This window comes from Bufo gargarizans, chromosome 3 (genome assembly GCF_014858855.1).
Source record: "Bufo gargarizans isolate SCDJY-AF-19 chromosome 3, ASM1485885v1, whole genome shotgun sequence".
Classification (NCBI taxonomy): Eukaryota; Metazoa; Chordata; class Amphibia; order Anura; family Bufonidae; genus Bufo; species Bufo gargarizans.
Genome location: NC_058082.1, coordinates 482999223 through 483018041, shown reverse-complemented (window position 1 = coordinate 483018041; position 18819 = coordinate 482999223). Strand labels below are relative to the sequence as shown.

At 49.8% G+C, this 18819-nt stretch overlaps 1 protein-coding gene across 1 annotated transcript in view; it reads right to left on the bottom strand.

Moving 5' to 3' along the window:
- LOC122932442 (proton-coupled folate transporter-like) overlaps positions 1-17464 on the bottom strand; it is a 45588-nt gene extending 28124 nt beyond the window's left edge. Inside the window, exon 1 of the mRNA XM_044286842.1 lies at positions 17147-17464. Within this exon, the coding sequence (XP_044142777.1) occupies positions 17147-17410 (264 nt within the window). The 5' untranslated portion in view covers positions 17411-17464. The remainder of the gene's footprint in view (positions 1-17146) is intronic.
- Between the last annotated feature and the right edge of the window lie 1355 nt (positions 17465-18819).

The window sequence follows — 18819 nt, the reverse complement described above, 5'->3', positions numbered from 1 at the left end:
CTCAACAATATATATGTGTTGTCTAAGTCTTTCTCATTATGGAGAGCCCATGGTACACCACATACGCAGTATTGTAGGCCAGATGATGCCTCTACTATGCCAAGTACGTGCACAGTATTGTAGGCAAGGCAATGCGCCTGGTACGCTGAGTATGTGTAAACAGTATTGTAGAACAGGTGATGCCCCTCTGGGTTTCAGCTTAAGATATTTAAATTTGCTTTCCTAAACCTATCTGACGCCAGCAGATGTCAGACATGATAATTTGCATACCGGTATATTTTACTCAGAAATCCAGGAGAATTGTCTAGCCTGCAATAGTCTTCATGTATATCAACTGGTCTCCATAATAGAAATAGTACCCACCCAGAGGTTTCCCTTAAAGTGTTTGTCACCTGAAAAATGGGTATTAATGTCAGCTGAACATTACTATATTAGTCCCATCTCACTGCCTAAAGCCTTTATTGAGAAAAACAAACTTGTATAATATGCTAATTAGCAGGAAGCCAGCAGCCGCCGAGCGTCCCTCCCTCACTGCGCCTGAGCGAGATTTACACTGCAGACACGGCCGGCGGGAGGAGAGCAGTAGCGCTGCCTGGCCCTGTCAATCAAAAGAGGAAGGGCGTTAAAAGAGGTGGGCAAACGGAGCCTCTATGAGCAGGTTCAACGCCCCCCCCCCCCCCCTCCTCCTAGAGGCTAATTAGCATATTATACATTTGTTCTTCTCAATAAAGGCTTTAGGCATTGAGATGGCACCAATATAGTTATGTTCAACTGACATTATTTCAGTAATTCGGTTTCCATGAGATCACCAGGACGGCCACAAGGAGATTGACACCTGACCTCTGTAGGGGCAGGAACAGAGAGAGGTTAAAACAACCCCCCCACCATACACCAGTGCTTTCCAAAAGTACAAGAGTGAGAGGTGGAGATAAATCTAAGCATCTATTATATAATTAGAAGGTATTAATTCATACCCTCAACGAAATTAAGCAAATAATGATAATAATTGGGGAGGGAATAACGGGGCGTCATGATGGGCTCATGGAAACCGAATTACTGGTAAGTCTAATTCCGATTTTTCCATATCATCACCATGACTGCCACAAGGAGATATCCAAAATTAAAAACATTAAGGGGGACTACTGCCTGAAGGACTTTACATCGAAAGGACAGTTCGGAAGAATTAGAAGGACCTGTGGTGACGTCAGATCACATGATCCATCACCGTGGTGATGGACCATGTGATATGACGTCAACACAGGTCTTTAGCCGTCAGCTCATGATTAAAGAAGTAAGGCTACTTTCACACTAGCGTTCGGGTGTCCGCTTGTGAGCTCCGTTTGAAGGGGCTCACAAGGGGTCCCGAACGCATCCGTCCAGCCCTAATGCATTCTGAGGCGGACACCTGAACGCAGCTTGCAGCATTCGGGTGTCCGCCTGGCCGTGCGGAGGCGAGCGGATCCGTCCAGACTTACAATGTAAGTCAATGGGGACGGATCCGTTTGAAGTTGACACTATATGACTCAATCTTCAAACGGATCCGTCCCCCATTGACTTTCAATGTAAAAGTCTGGACGGATACGTTCAGGCTACTTTGACACTTAGAATTTGTTTTACAATATAATGCAGACGGATCCGTTCTGAACGGATCCACCGTCTGCATTATATGAGCAGATCCGTCTCAGATGGATCCGCTCTGAACGCAAGTGTGAAAGTAGCCTTAGAAGAGACCGGCAGCTAGGCGATCAAGAGGAGAATTAAAGAGTTAATAATTTTTTAACCCTCAATTGACCACCTACTAAGCATTCTATATTCAGAATGCTATTATTTTCCCTTATAACCATGTTATAAGGGAAAATAACAACATCTACACAACCTTGAACCCCAACCTGAACTTCAGTGAAGAAGTTCGGGTCTGGGTACCACAGTCAGTTTTTTATCACACGCGTGCAAAACGCATTGCACCCGCGCGATAAAAACTGAACAACGGAATGCGATCGCAGTCAAAACTGATACTGGATAATTCCTGAGCTGCATGGTGGTAGCAGGATACAAGGTGACAACATAGGACGGCTCTAAGGTTTTATGTCATTCTGCCAACATAGTAAAATGATGCAAGTCACAATGTCTGCCATGTAGCGTGGCCCTCAGAGATGATGCATCTAGCTGTATTGTGGATGTGTGCTGTACTAATCTGTAATATGGTGCTCAAGGGTTATGGGACAATACCCCCATTTTATAGCAATTCTGCATAAATATGTTTTAAAAAAATGCACATTCAGCACTCCATGTGGACAGCAGTGAGGGGGGCACAGTTTGAAGGCAGGCAGGTATTGTTATTTTCACTTTAGATGTATTCACAAAAAAATAAATAAAAAAAAGCTTTGGAAATCCCCTGTAATTACAGTTTTACAGCAAGACACGGAGGCTCATATTGCTTTCTCCTTCTTTACTGACCACCAATAGCAGCAAAGAGAAAAAATTAACATACAGGAAACCATAGCAACCAAGGTCCCTCCCCTATGGCCCCTATAATAGGCCCCTCCTCCTATGGCTCTTCCTCTTTCTTTGCTGCTGCCAAGCTAAGTACACCTTTTTCTTCTCTGCTGTTTTATTTTTGTGTTAGGTGTCTCTTTTGCGCTGTGTACCCCAGGGTGACTAACCCTGCTTGCTAACAGCGCTCCCCTTGCGTTTGCCTCCCTGCCTCTTTTCGGGGCAGGTGGGGGTTTTCATCGCTGCGCTTATCCCTGCGCTTTGGGGACCTATACTTCAGCGCCATTAGGGTTCTCCCCCCCTTCGGTGGTTATCAGTGCTTGCATTGGCACTGTCCTGATTGTTTTGCGTTGGCCTTCCTCCCGCCCCCCCTTGCTTATTTTTACCTTGCACTAGCGTCCACGCTTCCCGGGGGTTGGGGGGCGGGTCCTCCCTCCCTGCTATCGGCGGCGCCATTCCCGGCGCGTCTTGCTACGGGAGGCCGTGAGATCTCGCGAGATCTCGGCGGCCATCTTGGACGCCCTCTGTAATCGGCCGGCCACGGGATCTCGCGAGATCTCGGCGGCCATCTTAGTTTAGGCGGCCGCTTTTCGCGGGCTACTGGGGGCGGGCTTACAGCGCTTCCTGCTTCCTGCCGGACACTCGTCCCAGCTCCCAGCACGGTTGGCGGCTCCTGCTCCCCTGCTCCTTCGTAGGCGTCTCTCAGGTGACCTCGGCCTTGTCCAGTGGGTTTACTATTAGTCCCAGCATAGCTCCCTTCAGGCATCATCTGTAGGCATGTCGGCTCCTACTCCCCCTCCTACTGCCAGTAGGCCCCCCTCCTCCCCTGAGGGGTTTAACTCCACCGAGGCAGATGCGCAAGCGCTGGCCCTGCAGCGCTCTGTGTCTGACGCGATTATGGCAGCCATGGGCTCCATGTCGTCAGTTTTGTCACAGACTATTGCCCAAGCTCTGTCCGCCCAACCCGCTAGTGCTCCTTTGCAAGACCCCATTGCCGCACCGCAGCCTACCTCTATTGATCCCCCTGTGTCACAGGGGACTTCGACTGGTGCGCATCTTGCCACCCCAGAAACTGTGCTTAGCTCACGGAAAAGGGCCTCTTCCCGCCAGGCAGAACGGGCGCGGACATGGAAATGCGCTAGAGCGCAATCACCGGATTTGTCTGACTCGGATAGAGCTTCAGACGAGGAGGCAATGGCGGATTTTGATTACGGCACAGAGGAGGATCTCACCCCCCCCCCCCCCAGTTCAGGGCCCCTCGACCTCCGCTGCGGCGGCCTCCTCTGCCAAGGACGTGGCGTCGACTTCCAACGCTACCCGTTCTGAGGTCGTGTTGGATGATTCGGGCGAACCAATGTTCAACCCCGAGTCGTTACATCACCCCCGTTCGGCGGAATGGCTTCCCTGCCCTCATGTGGGGGCTTATTTGGAGCACTGGGTACGTCACTGTCACGGCTGAGGATGGGGAAAACCCTCAGCCGTGAGATGCCAGGTGTTGAAGTGGCTACTCGGCCATGAGGCCACAGGATAGGGAGCAGGTCACCTCCTACAGCATCCCTACCCTGACCCTAACTCCTAACCTGCATGGGCCGACCTTTTAGGGTAGGAGGGCCCATGCGCAGGAACCTCGGAGCCCTATCTTACCCTCTGCAGATCCCTGAGCTAGGAGCTGGGTAAGACGACCTACTCCTCCTTGACACGGAGGAGCAGGAGCCTCAACGGCCAAGCTGTTGGGAAGAGGGGGACAGAAACAGCGATATGGAAATGGCAGGCGAACAGAAGTTCACCAACCTGCCACAGCCCTGCTGACTGGACCCCTAAACAGACAGGGATCCAGAACCGTATGCTGCACAAACACATGTGAAAATCCCAACAGACAACATACCAACAACACACATAAAGACATAGGCATACATTAAATCTTATGACCACAGTGGTGGCTCTCACAGACAGATGGAAAAGCACAGGAGGCCGCTCCAGCTAGCAAGGCTGCAGCAACCTACTGAGCCCTGCCACAGAGAGAGGTTATATAGGCCCAAAGGCCACACCCACCGGTCAACCACACCCAGTGACATCACACACACTGGGAAGGAAGTTAACCCTTCCAGTACACAGAAGGGAAAACACACATATAAGGGGAAGTGCACACAAAACATAAAACACAGTGCACACCACACACACACCTAACAAAAAGGGAGTCAGGTGAGACCGCATGCCACTGCAGCACGCTGCCTAGCCACGCTCAGACTGCTGCTGCACATACACATGAGACAATGGGTTGCCTGCGGCAACCACAAGTTAGGCCACACGCCAGTGGCCCTCACCTGTGGTTTTAACCTACACGAAACCGCAGGCAACCGCATGCGGATAGAGAGTCACGGTCATAGCCATGGCCGTGACAGTCACTCGCTTAGCCGCGAGTCGCGTAACAAACTTAGGGCCGAGTGTCCCCGGCCAGTGGTTCCCAATAAGGTTTGTGACACCCCGTTGGTGGACCCCAAGATGTCGCAGTTTTTAGCCAAGACTGGCTGGGACCCAAAAAAGGGCCTGGATTCAGCGCTCCGCAGCTGCCAGGACAAGATTTTAGATGCGTTTGGTCCATTGACCAGGATCTTGGAGATGGCCGAGGCAGCTAGAATTAAGGGAACCCCGATAGACCCTGTGGAATTGCGGGGCTGGGCCCAGAGGGCCATATGCCTTACCGGCAAAGCCAATACGGCCGTGGCGATTGAGAGGCGCAAGGCTATCTTGTTTAAGATAGACCCCAAAATGGCGAATTTGGCGCTCACTGAGGCGGGGAAGGACGCACAGGGCCTCCTCTTCGGCGAGTCCTTCATCAAGGACATGAGCCGGTTCGTGGGCACTTTTACTGCGCTGGACAAGGCCCAAGCCTCTATGCGCAGGGTATTCCAGGGACGGGTCTCTCATCGGGCCGGCAGTGGTAGGGGCCGCCTGTCCGGCCGTGCAAATTTCCAGGCCCGTGGAGCGAACAGAGGTTCCGGTGGACACCGTCCTCCTTTCCAGGATAAACGCAACGCATCTCCATTCTTCGCCACAAGAGGGAATCAGTGGCGTTCGGGGCAACCCGAACCATCGCAGACCCTTGGGTAAGTGTTCCCCAGATTGGGGATTCTATAGTACCTTGTGTAGGGGGCAGACTCCGTCTTTTTTCCCACGCTTGGAGTCTCATCACCGCGGACCCATGGGTGCTTGCCACGGTCAGGGGATTTCACATAGAGCTCACGGGGTCCCCTTATCTTGTTCCCTCCCCGCCACTCGTTCCCCTATCACGCACAGATTGCGCGTTGGTGGACGCAGAACTGCGGTCCCTCAGACAAAAGTTGGCGATAGAGCCGGCGCCCCCGGCCGTGGCGGGTGTGATCAGCAATATCTTTCTCGTGCAGAAGAAAGGTGGGCAGATGAGACCGGTCATCAACCTTCGCGCGTTGAATGCGGTGGTGTGCTACCGTCATTTCAAAATGGAGGGGATCCATCTCCTTCGGGACTTGTTAGTTCCTGGGGACTGGATGGTAAAACTGGACCTGAAAGATGCCTACCTGACGGTCCCGGTGGCCACTCGTTCCAGGGACCTACTTCGATTCAGGTGGGAAGGAGAGGTCTGGAGGTTCACCTATCTGCCATTCGGGCTGTCTTCAGCTCCCTGGTGTTTCACCAAGTTGCTACGTCCAGTCGTGTCGTGGTTGAGGACTCGGGGTGTACACCTCCTCTACCTGGACGACATCCCAGAGCGGGATTGCTGGAACATCTACGCTGGACGGCAGACCTGCTGTCGGGTCTCTGTTTCCTCCTCAACTGGGAGAAGTCCTGCCTCACTCCGGCCCAGAGGATGGAGTTCTTAGGATTCACGGTGGATTCGCTCTCGGAGTCCCTCAGTCTGCCGACGGCGAAGTTGCGTGCGATCCGCAAGGAGTTGAGGCATGCGCTCCTCATCTCTCGTTACGCCACCTGGCTCGCATTATCGGTCTATTGGCCTCATCGATTCAGGCGGTGTTTCCAGCCCCACTGCATTACCGGGCGCTCCAGCGACTGAAGATCGCCCATCTTCGGACCGGTGCCTCCTTTGCGGACGCGGTGGTTCTGGATTCGGAAGCCCGGGAGGAGTTGAGTTGGTGGATTGCCAACCTAGAGGCGTGGAACGGCAGAGCGATCTTTGGATCCCTGCCGGAATTGACAATCGAATCGGATGCGAGCCTCCAGGGCTGGGGTGCCCATTGCAACGGGGTCTCCACAGGGGGTCCCTGGTCTGCGGAGGAATCCCTCCTACACATCAATGCGTTGGAACTCCTGGCGGGGTCTTTCGCGGTGAAGAGTTTCTCCAACGGGATCGCCAACGCGTGTATCAGGCTGCGGATGGACAATGTGTCGGCGATCCGGTATGTCAACCGTTTGGGGGTACTCGCTCGGCTACCTTGGCTCGTTTGGCCAAAGATTTTTGGTCGTTTTGCCTGTCCAGGGACATCATGGTGCAGGCGGAGTATTTGGCGGGGTTGAGCAACGTTCAGGCGGATTGGAACTCTCGCTACCTTTCGGATGGCAGCGATTGGCAGTTGGATCCGCAGGTGTTTGCGGCGATTTCGGATTTATGGGGTCCGATGTCAGTCGATCTCTTCGCCTCTCGGCTCAACAGACAGCTCACCCGGTTCTTCAGCTGGCGTCCGGACCCGGAGGCAATGGCGGTGGATGCGTTCCTCCAAGACTGGTCAGTGTCCCGCCTGTACGCGTTTCCTCCATTCTCGATGATCCCGAGGACACTCCTGCAGGTTCTCTGCAATCGGGCGGACCTGGTTCTGATGGCCCCGTTCTGGGGGTCCCAGGTCTGGTTCCCTTCATTGTTGAAGATTCTGGTGGAGATCCCTGTTCTTCTCCCGAGCCGGTTGGATCTCCTACGCAACCCACAGGGTCTACACCATCCCCTTCTCCTCAACGGATCCCTGCGGCTGCTGGCGTGCCGGATCTCCGGACACCTGGATCTTTCGAGGGAATTTCGGCTGCGACTCGACAACTATTGGACAGCGCATGGGCTCCCGGCACCAGAAAGTCTTACCGGGCAGCCTGGAGAACTTGCTGAACTGCTGCAGTTCCTCACCTCTCTCTTTGAGGCGGGGAAGGCGTATCGGACCATTAACCTTTTCAGGTCCGCTATTTCTTCTACCCACGAGGGCTACGCAGGTGTCGCGGCCGGTCAACATCCTTCTGTGTCTCGCCTTCTTCGGGGGGCTCGGTTGTCTCGTCCCCCTCGGCCTCGTTTTTCCACTACTTGGGATGTCTCCCTGGTTCTGGCCTTCTTGGCCTCTTGGCCCGAGAATTCTGTTCTATCACTTAGACAATTGTCCGCTAAATTGTTGGCGTTGTTTTGCCTCATTTCATGCAAGAGGGTCTCGGATGTGAGGGCCCTTGATTACGACGCGCGTTCTTTTACCCCGGAGGGGGTTACCTTTAACATCTCGCGTCGCACCAAGACTAGCATCCGGTTCGTGTCCTACCCCAGTTTTCCCTCTTCTCCGATCTTATGCCCCGTGGCGTGCCTTAAGGAATACGAGTCCAGGACTCTGGCACATAGGTCTCCGACCAGGCCGCAGCTGTTCCTTTCTATTCGGCATCCTTTTGGGCCGGTTTCTAGCCCTACGTTAGCACGTTGGCTTAAATGGATTATGTCATTGGCGGGTGTTGACACTTCTGTCTTCACGGCCCATTCTGCGCGTGGGACCTCTGCCACCGCCCTGGCGGTTTCGGGGGCCAGATTGGAGGATGTTATGCGTCTGGCCGACTGGTCTAATGTTACCACGTTCAGGGAGTTCTATTTCCGTCCTTCATGCTAATTTGTTTGCTTCAATTATTGACGGGCTTTGAACTTGCAATATAAGCCTCCGTGTCTTGCTGTAAAACTAAATGATTTTCCTATTTCATGAGGTAAAGTCATAGTTTTATTAGAGACACGGAGGCGAGTATTGCCCCCCCCTGGATTCCCTCCCTTGGGTCTTCTGGTGGGTTGTTTTCTTTCAGGGCTCGCTTATGTTTATTATTTTGCTGTGTTTGTTGTCCTGTTATTTATTCAGTGCCATTGTATTTATTGTCCTGTTGGTTATTTCATTGCCATTGTTGTGTTTTTTTAATGCACTTTATTGCCTTTGGTCATTCGACCCCTATCGGGTCTGTTTGAGCAGATGGTTTTCGGACGCTCTTGTTCTGACATGCCGATTTCACCTAGGCCCATGGTCTGTTCTCTCTTTCAGGATGAAGCTTCTTCCAGGATAGGATGCCGTGTTCCAGTTTGATGTTCTACGGTAGTTGGCCAGGTTGGCGACTGCTGGTTCCCGCTTCGTCGAGATTGGATTTCTTCGTTCCGGTCAAAGTTCAGAGTTTCGTTGGATTGTTCGGGATGTTGGCACCAGGTTCCCAAAGAAAGAGGAAGAGCCATAGGAGGAGCGGCCTATTATAGGGGCCATAGGGGAGGGACCTTGGTTGCTATGGTTTCCTGTATGTTAATTTTTTCTCTTTGCTGCTATTGGTGGTCAGTAAACAAGGAGAAAGCAATACTCGCCTCCGTGTCTTTAATAAAACTATGACTTTACGTCATGAAATAGGAAAATCATTTAGTTGTACTTTATACTTTCCTCATGATGATTTCACAAGCTTTGAATTCAGTTTCTAGGTTATCAATAGGATATACCCGGACAACGCCTTTAGGCCCCTCTCACACCGGCGAGTTTTCCGCGCGGGTGCAATGCGTGAGGTGAACGCATTGCACCCGCACTGAATTCGGACCCATTCACTACAATGGGGCTGTTCAGATGAGCAGCGATTTTCACGAATCACTTGTGCGTTGCGGGAAAATCGCAGCATGCTCTATATTCAGCATTTTTCATGCAACGCAGGCCCGATAGAAATTAATGGGGCTGCGTGAAAATCGCAAGCATCCGCAAGCAAGTGCGGATGCGGTGCGATTTTCACACATTGTTGCTAAGAAACGATAGGGATGAGCAACCCCGGACCCCATTAAAGTAAATTCACTGTATTATTTTCCCTCATAAAATGGTTATAAAGGGAAAATAATAGCATTCTAAAGTACAGAATGCTTACTAAAATGTGGCTTGAGGGGTTAAAATAAAATAAATAAACTCACCTCATCCTCTTGTTCGCGCAGCCGGCATCATCATCTTTCTTCTTCTTCTTCTTTCAGGACCTGCAAAAGGACCTATGATGACGTAATCGCGCTCACCATGTGGTGAGTGCGGTGACGTCAGCGCAGATCCTGAAAGAAGACTATGCCAGCTGTGCGATCACGCGGATAAGGTGAGTTAATGTTTTTCATTTTTTAACCCCTCAATCGACATTTTACTAAGCATTCTGTATTAAGAATGCTATTATTTTCCCCTATAACCATGTCTACAGAACTCCTAACCCAAACCCTAACTTCAGTGAAGAAGTGTGGGTTCGGGTCTGGGTACCACATTCAGTTTTCTATCACGCGCATGCAAAATGCATTGCACCCGCACGCAAAAAAACTGAGCGCAACGCAATCGCAGTCAAAACTGACTAAAATTGCATGCGCACTCGTGCGGGTTTCCCACAATGCACGCATGACGCCCGTGTGAAAGAGGCCTTAATGACCAGACAAGTTTTTTGTGATTTTAGCTCACAACAGTTGTAACTAGTGATGAGTGTAGCGAGCTTCGGATGCTACATCCAAAGTCACTTCGCTCAAACACTTCAGATTAAGGCTGTGCAGAGATCAGTCTCTGTACAGTATTAAAATATACGTCCTCCGATGAGCCAAAGTCGGTGGTTGGTTTTTAAAGTGGAAAACAACTTTAAAACTTGGAACCGAGCTCAGCTTCGAGCGAAGTGACTTCGGATTTAGCATTCGAAGCTCGCTTTGCTCATCACTAGTTGTAACTTTTTTATTTGTTGAACTACCAAAATAATGTTTGTAATGTTTTTTTGCAATTTATAGTTTCACATGGGTGAGAGAACTGAAATTCAGAAAGCTGCAGTTGTTTCAGCAAAGTGTACTTTGAAGAGACAGTTTTGTCTAGATGTTGTTCTGGGCTGGATTTCATGTGGACTCGGGGATATGTTTGGTAGTGGGATCTGCCAGTCCACACCCTTCCATTGTCTTTTGCTAGAGGTGACCGCAGGTGAGGCCTGCTGCTGTAATCAAGGAGGGATAAAACAACCCTCTGTGTAAGGCCCCATGCACACGGCCGTTGTTCACAGCCGTGTGCGGGCCGTGGAACCGCGGCCTGGATCCCTCCTGAGAGCAGGAGCGCACGGCGTCACTGGTTGCTATGACGCCGTGCGCTCCCTGCTGCCGGCACAGTACAGTAATACACTGGTACGATCTATACCAGTGTATTACTGTACTGTGCCGGCAGCAGGGGGCGCACGGCGTCATAGCAACCAGTGACGCCGTGCGCTCCTGCTCTCAGGAGGGATCCAGGCTGCGGTTCCACGGCCCGCACACGGCTGTGAACAACGGCCGTGTGCATGGGGCCTAAGACTTGGAGGGAGAAAGGCTAAGGAAGCCTGAGAGGCTGCTGGACCGTATTTTGCTGAGGAAGACGGATCTAATCTCGTGTGTGAACGGCGCTCTATAGGTGAGGTAGAGACAACACGTGTATTAGGTAGAGCCCAGACGGGCAGGTGTTTATTTTCGATGTTTATGTATGTGATGGTGATATATAGGGATGAGCGAACGCATAAGCGTGATATATAGGGATGAGCCGAAGTTGTTGCCTGAAAGCTCGCGAGACTTCACAAAGCAATAACTTCGGCTCATCGGAGCTAATATGAAGTTTTATGCGAATCTACTTCAGGTGTTTTATCTGAAGTCTATTCACTCATCCCTAGTGCTGAAGTGACAAAATAAAGCACCTTTTGGACTTGAACCCCATTGTCAGAGGAGAAGTCTGTTGTGATTGCGGTTAAAGTAACTGGGGTTGGGTGCAGCTCCCTGCACGGCCAGGAGCGGAGCAGTGATTTAGGAACAGACCTCAACCAATCACTTTATGAAATCGGAATACCCCTTTAACCCCTTCACGCAACATCACGTACGTGGGGGAATGTGGTGCCTCACCGCATCCCCACGTGCATGTACGTGATCGGCTTTCACTGTCAGCGCAGGGACCGAAGCGCTGAAGATTCAGTGAAGCTGGGGTTGCTAGGCAACCAGAGAAGCCGGAAGGAGTTGTATTAGACCCCTGACCCGCCCACGATCGCTGTGATTGGTCCAATACTGCAGAGGGACCAATCGCAGCGCATCGGGGCAGGTAAGGGGGGGTTAGGGAGGGACTGTGTGCCTCTCCTTCTCTGATCGTCCCCATTCCTGTCAGGGAAGCGATCAGAGAAGGAGAGTGTGACAATATACTATACCTATCACATGTATACTAGTCATGGAGCACTGCTACTTAGCGCTCCATGACTAGTATACTCCTCATCGCATTTAACTGTCACCATGTCTGCAGACATGGTGACAGCGCTGAGTGCCGGCTGTTACACACAGCCAGGCACTCAGGCTCAATGCCGAGGGGGGTCCTGTGACCCCCCGTATCGGCGATCGGGTAGTTTCGGCACCCCCCCTATCGGCGATCGCTTTATGTAGTTTCTGATCAGGGACCGCAGGGATCAGAAACCTAAAAATTGCCCCCTGCACCCCCAAATTCATTTATGTGGCGGGGTGCAGGGGGGCGGTTTGTGGGCGGTGCGGCAGTTGCGGGAGGCGGTCGGTGCGGCAGGCGAGATCGCGATCCCCCGCCCGCCTCCCATTATAATAATCGTTGGCGTCTAGTGGGTTATACCAGGGTGCCAGCACATTGCTGGCACCCTGGTATAAACGGCTGACATCGGTGATGCGATGTCAGCCGTTTAACCCTTTCCATACCGCGGTCCGTACGGACCGCAGTATGGAAAAGGTTAACAGCTCAGGGAGCTCCCTCCCTCTCCCATCGGAGGGCTGCTGTACCTTTGCAGCCCCCCGATGGAGATGGAGAGAGCCTCCAGACAGCCCCCCCAGAGCCCCGTCCTTACCCGTCTGCGCAGTTCTGACCATAACTGAGCAGACGGGGAAGGTTCCCATGGCAACAGGACGCCTTCTCAGGCGTCCTGCTGTCCATGGTGCTGAACAGATCTGTGCTGAAAGCATAGATCTGTTAAGTGTAAGTAAAATATAGTACAGTGCAATATATACTGTACTGTATTATACAGACATCAGACCCACTGGATCTTCAAGAACCAAGTGGGTCTGGGTCAAAAAAAAAAGTAAAAATCAAAAAACACACTTATCACTGATTAAACATGAGAAAAATAAAATTCCCTACACATGTTTGGTATCGCCGCGTCCGTAACGACCTGATCTATAAAACGATCATGTTACTTTTCCCGAACGGTGAACGCCATAAAAATAAAAAACTATGATGAAATTGAAATTTTGCCCACCTTACTTCCCAAAAAAGGTAATAAAAGTGATCAAAAAAGTCGCATGTACTCCAAAATTGTAACAATCAAACCGTCATCTCATCCCGCAAAAAATGAGACCCTACTTAAGATAATCGCCCAAAAACTGAAAAAACTATGGCTCTTAGACTATGGAAACACTAAAACATCATTTTTTTTGTTTCAAAAATGAAATCAGTGTAAAACTTATATAAATAAAAAAAAGTATACATATTAGGTATTGCCGCGTCCGTATCGACCGGCTCTATAAAAATATCACATGACCTAACCCCTCAGGTGACCACATCTTACGTCACAAAAAGTGTAATAGCAAGCGATCAAAAAGTCATATGCACCCCAACATAGTGCCAATCAAACCGTCATCTCATCTCGCAAAAAATGAGACCCTACTTAAGATAATCGCCCCAAAACTGTAAAAACTATGGCTCTTAGACTATGGAGAAACTAAAAAAATTTTTTGTTTTAAAAATGAAATCATTGTGTAAAACTTACATAAATAAAAAAAATGTATACATATTAGGTATCGCCGCGTCCGTGACAACCTGCTCTATAAAATTACCACATGATCTAACCTGTCAGATGAATGTTGTAAATAACAATTAAAAAAAACGATGCCGAAAAAGCTATTTCTTGTTACCTTGCCGCACAAAAAGTGTAATATAGAGCAACCAAAAATCATATGTACCCTAAACTAGTACCAACAAAACTGCCACCCTATCCCGTAGTTTCTAAAATGGGGTCACTTTTTTGGAGTTTCTACTCTAGGGGTGCATCAGGGGGCTTCAAATGGGACATGGTGTCAAAAAAACTGTCCAGCAAAATCTGGCTTCCAAAAACCATACGGCGCACCTTTCACTCTACGCCCCGCTGTGTGGCCGTACAGTAGTTTACGGCCACATATGGGGTGTTTCTGTAAACGGCAGAGTCAGGGCAATAAAGATACAGTCTTGTTTGGCTGTTAACCCTTGCTTTGTTAGTGGAAAAAATTGGTTAAAATGGAAAATTAGGCAAAAAAATGAAATTCTCAAATTTCATCCCCATTTGCCAATAACTCTTGTGCAACACCTAAAGGGTTAACAAAGTTTGTAAAATCAGTTTTGAATACCTTGAGGGGTGTAGTTTATAGAATAGGGTCATTTTTGGGTGGTTTCTATTATGTAAGCCTCGCAAAGTGACTTCAGACCTGTAGTGGTCCCTAAAAATTGGATTTCTGAAAAATTTCAAGATTTGCTTCTAAACTTCTAAGCCTTGTAACATCCCCAAAAAATAAAATATCATTCCCAAAATAATTCAAACATGAAGTACACATATGGGGAATGTAAAGTCATCACAATTTTTGGGGGTATTACTATGTATTACAGAAGTAGAGAAACTGAAACTTTGAAATTAGCTAATTTTTCCAAATTTGGTATTTTTTTTATGCAAAAAAAATTAATTTTGGGACTTAATTTTTCCAGTGTCATGAAGTACAATATGTGACGAAAAAACAATCTCAGAACGGCCTGGATAAGTCAAAGCGTTTTAAAGTTATCAGCACTTAAAGTGACACTGGTCAGATTTGCAAAAAATGACCTGGTCCTTAAGGTGAAATAAGGCTGTGTCTTGAAGGGGTTAATGGCCATGCAGTTTTGAGGATTAAATTGCCGTTCATGTGAAAAACTCTAATCGTTAATCTGAAAGCCCGATCGTTCTCTGGTACCATGGCAGCTCTGTGCAGTTTTCAGCCACTACAAGTGGGCTCATCCTAGCAGCAGGTGTAAAGGCGAGGTCTGCACCAGAAAATCCCTTTAATAAACAAACCACCAGGCATTACACTAGCATTAAGATTACTGGATGCTGAGTAATGTAGTCAGTCATCTCCAGACAAATCATTTACATTACTATATTCTATGACTCTATAGCAGGGATCAGCAACCTTCGGCACTCCAGCTGTGGTAAAACTACGACTTCCAGCATGTACACTTGCTTAGCTATTTTCAGAACTCCCATAAAAGTGAATGGAGCATGCTGGGAGTCGTAGTTTCAACACATCTGGAGTGCCGAAGGTTGCTGACTGCTGCTCTATAGGCTCACATCAATACTGGTGGGCATATTTCCAGTATGTGGTGAATAAGCTTCAAACTGCTTGGGGCTACTTTCGGGGTATAAATGGACACTGTCCTGGAACAGTTTTTTTTTAAAATTTAGTCCAGCTCTTTTAGCATTTCAATTTTGGCAATATACTTCATGTGCACTGCACATGGCATTAAAAACAGACACCTGCGCAGACTTATTCGGTGGATGAACCTCACATATCCACCACCACTAGCGGCATAGTTCGGGACGGAGCGCTGTACAGTCAGTGAAGAGACAGTAATGAAACAAGAGGGCAGACGTCACATATCGGACTTTGGGGCAGATCCCTTTATAACGTTCAATGGCGAAGTCACTTATAGTGCTGGTTACAGCACCTTTGGGTGGCCAACCGTTTTTTAACGAGGGTGTGTACGGATCATGAATAACTAAAGGAAGATGAAAGACAATAAAACATCCATATCCAAACGGGAACCTACCAATGATACAATGGAGTGCAACGAGGTAAAGGGCTCCACGCTGTATCATACTTATGACTCCACCGCAGGTAGCATGCAATCTACGCATGACTTACCGTGAGAAAGCAGCCGCTTTGTATATACATCGAAGCACATTTGCTTACTGCAGAGCATTACACCAGTGTGTTACTCAAGTATTCCGCTACATGGTGCGCGCAGATTGAGAAATGTGGTGCAACTATTGAGGTACACCAGGCACAACCCCAGGGTAGCCCTAGCCAGGGAAGAACAGCGGTCAGTCACACAGGCATTTAGCCAGCACTGATTGCTGGGAGTCCTGACGTTGAGACTCCGACTGATCCCAAGGACAGGGGTCACCTTATCCCCTGTGTGACCACTGCTCCATTCACTTCTACAGGACTGCTGTAATCCACAGACCCTCACCGATGGGGGATGCCCAAGTCCCCTGTGTGATTGGAGAGGTGGAAAGGCGTACATAGGGGACTTGCTGACCCCAATTCAGCGGGAGTCCCAGGGGTAGGACCCCCACACCACCATCATAAAATTATCAGCTATCCTGCGAAGAGGTGAAAAATTGTGGTTAGGGGTGGGTTCACACTAGCGTTATGGAGTCCGTTATGGCTTTCCGTTATAACAGAACATAACTGAATCCATAACGCTAGTGTGAACCCACCCTAACCCCTTTAAAGGGATTTTCCCATAAAAAAAACACTATTCACAGAAAACTGAGGTGACACTTATGGGGCTGTGGTCGTGCTGCCCCTCCATTACCCTGTTTTCACCATCAGTGGGGGCCCCAGTGCTCAGACATCCCCTTTTGGGGGTAGGGGGTTGTGTGTGTTTTTCTTTGGAAATATGCACATCAGGCATCGCAGAACTCTGGTCCAAGCAGAAAGATATTGTAGATTGATATATATTTAAATGTTTTACTTTTTCGGGCAGGCATTAGTACCTGGTACAGACACCCTGCATTGTGAGCAGTGTCTGACTGGGGTACCTAGGACCCACCAGTAAAATGTATTTTGGGGGCCCATCGTACGGATACATTCAAATATAATAAATAAATCTAACATGGTTTTTATATGAACATCGGCTGGCTGAGGTGCTGTATATTGAATATATGTATGCAGTGCAGTAAGTCTAATGTGTTGTGTGTCACTTGTGCAGGGGGTGGGGGACTAGCGGCCCACCGGGGGATTCACCTGTACCCCTGCGGGCCAGTCCGAGCCCGATTGTGAGTAACACACTGTCACCAGGCGTTTTTGCAGTCCAACTACTTCTGGATACAGGACTCTGCCCATCTGTATACCCACAGTGTGCCCTGGTAGTGACCACCTCGGATTGGCAGTGGTGCCATCAGTAGCCTGAAGTCTGGCATATGACAAGTGCAAAATTGCATCAACCAATCAGATTCCAACTCTAATTTTTCAGAAGCCCTGGGGGAAATGAAGGCAGTAACTTGATTGGCTGCTATAGGTAATCCTACCAAAAGTAGTGAAAAATTGCATCCACCAATCAGATTTCAGCTCTCATTTTTTTTTTTCAGAAGCCCTGGGGGAAATGAAGGCAGTGACCTGATTGGGTAACCGCTCTGTTGTGACACGTGATGTCTACGTACGGCCTCTCACCTTCTCCAGGGGGGTCGTGCTGTTGGTACAGCCCTCGGTCTTGCTCCCATTGTAGCCGATGTCCGCGCTAAGCCGCTCCCACAGATACTGAGTAGTGAGCGGGCCCTGAAGCGCCACCGAAAACATTGCCAAGAACAGCACCGGCTCCACCGTCAACCGGCCCGTGTAGCAGCGCCGGAACCTCGGCTTCTCCGAGCTGTCAGCGCCCATGTCCGGCGGGCACACGACGTCCGGCAAGTCGTTCTCAGACATAGCGCTGAGCATAATGCAGCCGGGGGATCGCTCCCTCCGCAGTGCGGCCGCAGACAGGGCGGGGCGGAGCTCCAGATAGCCCCGCCCACGACTCACCCCATGTCTCGCCCACTGTTCTGTCATCTCTGCTGCTCCTGACTCATGGCTGTGCGGTAATTATACCCGCTGTCTGCCAGTCACATAGCACTGCTGTGCGGTAATTATACCCGCTGTCTGCCAGTCACATTGCACTGCTGTGCGGTAATTATACCAGCTGTCTACCAGTCACATTGCACTGCTGTGCGGTAATTATACCAGCTGTCTACCAGTCACATTGCACTGCTGTGCGGTAATTATACCAGCTGTCTACCAGTCACATTGCACTGCTGTGCGGTAATTATACCAGCTGTCTACCAGTCACATAGCACTGCTGTGCGGTAATTATACCCGCTGTCTGCCAGTCACATAGCACTGCTGTGCGGTAATTATACCCGCTGTCTGCCAGTCACCCCGCACTGCTGTGCGGTAATTATACCAGCTGTCTGCCAGTCACATTGCACTGCTGTGCGGTATTTATACCCGCTGTCTACCAGTCACATTGCACTGCTGTGCGGTAATTATACCCGCTGTCTGCCAGTCACATTGCACTGCTGTGCGGTAATTATACCCGCTGTCTGCCAGTCACATTGCACTGCTGTGCGGTAATTATACCAGCTGTCTGCCAGTCACCCCGCACTGCTGTGCGGTAATTATACCAGCTGTCTGCCAGTCACATTGCACTGCTGTGCGGTAATTATACCCGCTGTCTGCCAGTCACCCCACACTGCTGTGCGGTAATTATACCCACTGTCTGCCAGTCACATTGCACTGCTGTGCGGTAATTATACCCGCTGTCTGCCAGTCACATAGCACTGCTGTGCGGTAATTATACCCGCTGTCTGCCAGTCACATTTCACTGCTGTGCGGTAATTATACCCGCTGTCTGCCAGTCACATCGCACTGCTGTGCGGTAATTATACCCGCTGTCTGCCAGTCACATTTCACTGCTGTGCGGTAATTATACCCGCTGTCTGCCAGTCACATTGCACTGCTGTACGGTAATTATACCAGCTGTCTGCCAGTCACCCCACACTGCTGTGCGGTAATTATACCCGCTGTCTGCCAGTCACATTGCACTGCTGTGCGGTAATTATACCCGCTGTCTGCCAGTCACATTGCACTGCTGTGCGGTAATTATACCAACTGTCTGCCAGTCACATTGCACTGCTGTGCGGTAATTATACCAACTGTCTGCCAGTCACATTGCACTGCTGTGCGGTAATTATACCAGCTGTCTGCCAGTCACATTGTACTGCTGTGCGGTAATTATACCAGCTGTCTGCCAGTCACATTGTACTGCTGTGCGGTATTTATACCAGCTGTCTGCCAGTCACATTTCACTG